Here is a 4576-nt window from a genome sequence, read left to right as displayed (position 1 = left end):
TGATTCTATCTATCATTCATATCTATCATTGATCATATCTATCATTCATATCTATCATTGAGTTATATTTTTTGATGATTACGGAATGTAAAGCATCTTTAGTGTTTATTACATCAGCCTCCTATTTTTCCTGACTTTAAATAATAATATAAAATATGCAAGAAAAGTTTAAATACTGTTTTGTTGTACCTAATTGACAAGTTTGATAATTTTTGTCATTTAAACTCATGGCAATTTTTAGCCACCTCCAGAAACTATTCCCATCTTTGACGATCCAGTTCCGTCAATATGTGTTATACGCATTGTAAATTTGGTGGTATTATGTTTTATTTATTGAATTTACCATTATGTTTTCCCGGCTTACGCGGTGTTAAAAGATGATTTTACAGAAGCGCGGTGAATGTGGCCGATCGCTGTGATTACTTTTTATCAATACTGTTACACTTCTCAGAATCGGTCTCCTCTTGGCTTTTACGGAATATTACCAAAAAATGTGGATCCTGCCTGATGCAAGATAAACATGTGTGATGTGAATACTCAACTCTTTCAAACTGCCTCGAGAAAATTATGACCGAAACGGGCAGACAGCGGTGTCATTATCAGCGACTTCCAGACCACAACTTATTTTTTTCGCCTATTTTAATACGTCTATCAATACAATAATTGAATGTGTATAAGCTAGAAAGTAAAATATTAACATAGGTAAGTATGGCTATAAACAACTCATTACCTGTGTCAGCAGATTGTTCGGTGATAGTAAATACTGTACCACAATTACAAATTCTTCAATATGCATTTTTGTACTGTCTAATTATAATACAATAAGTAATTTCCGCGATATCTATATTTAATACAATAGTCAGCTACTCGTATGCCCATTGATGCAAATGACAGTAGGTAAGTAGCTGACTCGATTAATATTGTTATTTCCTAAATTATAATGGGTGGATATTATTTTGATTGTATAAAAATAGCGAATAATAATTCATCGGACATGACACTCGAATGTAAGTATGTGCGGGTTTGTTCTATACACAAGTCTGCTTTTGGTCCGGTATGGCAGATAAATATGGAAGGAAAGTATCGAATTATTAACACTTATTGTAACAATTACAATAATTTAGTTATAATTGTTATAATAAGTACTATGTTTTAACAGCACCTACCGTGGTTCTGATTAATTTTAGACTGAGATAGACAGTTTTGACAGTTCAGACGTCTAACTTATTGTAATTGTTACAATAAGTATTAATAATTTGACACTTTCCTACCCTATTTAGCTACCGTAGCAGACCGAAAGCAGGCTTGTGTATAGAATAGAGCCGCTGGTCCATTACTATCCTCAGTCTATGTACTGTCAGTTTAATTATTATTATTGTACCGATTGTACCCTTGTACTTATGTAACCATAAATAAACTCTCACTCCTCCATCATCACGAATAACCACGATCGTCTTTCATCTACAACACCATCGACCCTCACACCGACGACTCCTACGACTAGTATACGCTTCATAACTTTGCACTCCGACTCTAGGATGAAAATGCTGTAATATATTCTAAAAATATGTTTTAAAAATAATATATTATTATCCATTTATTTATTTATTACTACATTTATATTAATATAAATGAATATCATATGATCTTTTATGCGAGGTAATTAGGCAAAGAGGCGTATCAGTGTAGTAAAAAGTGTTAAGCAAAATCTTATCATGATTGCGAGAACTTAAGATGATTTCAAAATCTATCAACAAGAGGCTACCGTCTTTATTTTATTCAATAAAGGTATTGATTGATCATGGGGAATGACGATGTCACCAAATTTAACAATCTCAAATACTTGTGAAAACAAATTGCTCAAGAATAATAATGCTTCCTGAAATTTCTAAATAACATACAAATAAATTGGTACTATCGACTCGACAACGGGAAATTGAAAGAAATTAAATGTATGTTATTATTATTAAAACTAGCATCGAATCCCCGTGAAATATGATTTTTTTTACCATGTCCAATCCTAAAAAGATCTGTCGGGACTAGCATGGAAACTCATCATTACATATAAATTATCATAATATATTTAAGTATCTAATAATATTTGTTACTATGTAAACTAGTTGATAAGAAAAGCGTGTTGGCATGATTCATAATCTGACTGACGGCACACGCTGTCAGGTCAGTCAACTTGCGTAGCAATTTGCAAGACATCAAATTTCATCATAAACACATTTGCTTTCTTGATCAAATATAATTATTCATAAGAATTATTGAGCAACATTGTAACGAGTATGCGTTAGCAAGCATTTTCATGGCCGTATAAAGCAATCCGGAAATGTGCCAACTTATCAGATTTGCTCGTACTTAGTAAACTCACAGTAAACAAGTGACATGTGGTCATCGGGTCAACGTCCTGACCTCAGATAACCTTTCTTTGTTATAATTTCTATAAAAGCTCAAAGCGGGGCGAATCTGATAACACACGTCGTCAAATCTTTGAAACATATAGTCGAATCTCTGCTCGTCGCATTCAGTTCAACTTTTCTCATAGCAACACGCCTTTATAATTTAACTTTATCAATTTAACCTTAATTCTAAATATATTGTCTGTAAGAATTGTTTCAAGTATTGTTGAGGAGAATAAACTGATATTTACTCAAACACGCATCTACCTTCGATCCATTGAAGTCCATCTACCTACCTCATCATCCTCACACCTCCTCGCAATAGTGGTGACCCCTCAAAAGTAAATCAATCAATTCAGCTGATCAATCTTTACAGACTTTACTTGCATATTTAATTTTTTATAAATTTACACTGCGTTTTCTTTGAGAAAGTTAGCTGAATCGTCGATCTCGTTTTTACCGCGAAGTATTTCAACATCCGTTTTCCCGCGTATTTCTTTTCAATTAAAATCACTTGCTTTTCAAGATGCCCACTGGACAAGATTCCACTGGGTATGGCAGCATTGCCGGAGAAAACACCACAGCACCGGCCCAGCAAGCAGCAGCACAGATCAGCCGCGTGGCGGTGAGGATTCCACCATTCTGCCCGGAGGACCCTGAAATGTGGTTCTGCATGGCAGAAAGGAGCTTCGAGGCATCTGGGATCAAGACCGACGCAACCAAATTCGGATACATCCTGGGAGCACTGGAGCCACGCTACGCCGCGGAAGTACGAGACATCATCCTCAATCCACCAGAGAAAGGAGCATACCAGCTTTTAAGGACGGAGATGACACGAAGACTGAGCTCCACCCAAGAACAAAAGACGAGGCGACTCCTGGAACACGAAGAAATTGGCGACAGGAAACCATCACAATTCCTGCGTCACTTGCGAATCCTCGCAGGCACAGCTATGTCAGACGAAATCCTGCGCACTCTGTGGATGGGCCGCCTACCAAACACCATGCAAGTGGTCCTGGCCACACAGAAGGACGCCGATTTGAACAAAGTTGCCGACCTAGCAGACGCCATGTCTGCCGCATCATCATCGGAAGCCACCATCGCTGAAACAGCCATGGAGAACATGTTCGACAGCCGGATCAAGCAGCTGGTCGTCACGTTACGCCAGGAAATCTCAGCACTCCGCGAAGAACTCTCCAAGGATTTTAACCAGGATTCCCGCCCAGCTAGCAGGCAGTCACGTCAGCCCAGCAGAAATCGAAGCGCATCCCGAACCAGAGAACGAAGCCAATCACGCCACGGCATGTGCTGGTACCATCACAAATTCGGCCAGCAGGCGAAGAAGTGCGTCACACCGTGCACTTTCGCCGAGGGAAACGCACAGGGCGCTCGCTAAATGCGGCAAGCGATTTCAGCCCTACTTCAAGCCGTCTTTTCGTTACCGACCTCGCTACGCAAATTCAATTCTTAATCGACACCGGCGCAGATCTTTGCGTTTTCCCACGCACGAAAGTGCAGGGGCGCCGAACAAAAGCACAATACGAACTTTCGGCCGCAAATGGATCGGTAATATCAACATATGGCAGCATCACGATGACCCTGAACTTAGGACTACGGCGAGATTTCACATGGAATTTCGTCGTGGCGGATGTCACCAAACCCATCATTGGCGTCGATTTTCTAATTCATTTTGGATTACTCGTCCATGTCAAAAACCGCAAGTTATTGGATCAAACGACTCATCTTACGACTTCTGGACGCTACAGCACATCGGAGATCACATCGATTAAGACTGTCGCAGGCAAATCCATGGATTACTGCAGCAGTTTCCCGACCTTACTCGCCCGGATGGAGCAGGAAGAGAAGTCATCCACAATACTCAACATCACATCCGTACCACTGCAGGACCATCAGTCGCCATACGACCCAGACGCCTAGCCCCTGACAAACTGCGCATCGCCAAGAAGGAATTTGACACCATGACTAGACTCGGAATAGCACGTCCATCCGAAAGCTCATAGGCCTCACCGCTTCACCTGGTTCCCAAGAACGAGGACCAGTGTAGACCATGCGGAGATTATCGCGGATTAAACGCACGAACCATGCCAGACAGGTATCCTGTGCGGCACATCCAGGACTTCGCGCAATCACTGCGCGACAGGAAGATTTTC

The 4576-nt window shown here is 40.3% G+C and overlaps 1 protein-coding gene across 1 annotated transcript; it reads left to right on the top strand.

The window, feature by feature from the left end:
• The first annotated feature begins 2931 nt into the window (after positions 1–2931).
• LOC147072440 (uncharacterized) lies at positions 2932–3801 on the top strand. The gene has a single exon (XM_085947320.1). It carries the CDS (start codon positions 2932–2934, stop codon positions 3799–3801), a length of 870 nt encoding a protein of 289 aa, XP_085803446.1.
• The last annotated feature ends 775 nt before the right edge of the window (positions 3802–4576 follow it).

The sequence above is a fragment of the Rhyacophila brunnea genome, unplaced genomic scaffold (assembly GCF_057557595.1).
Source record: "Rhyacophila brunnea isolate RB1 unplaced genomic scaffold, BYU_Rbru_1.0 scaffold_2, whole genome shotgun sequence".
NCBI lineage: Eukaryota > Metazoa > Arthropoda > Insecta > Trichoptera > Rhyacophilidae > Rhyacophila > Rhyacophila brunnea.
This window is presented reverse-complemented; position numbering and strand designations above follow the sequence as displayed.

What these genes read in the sequence shown, in the direction of transcription:
- LOC147072440 (XM_085947320.1), top strand. Translation starts at nt 2,932, where the DNA reads ATGCCCACTGGACAAGATTCCACTGGGTATGGCAGCATTGCCGGAGAA.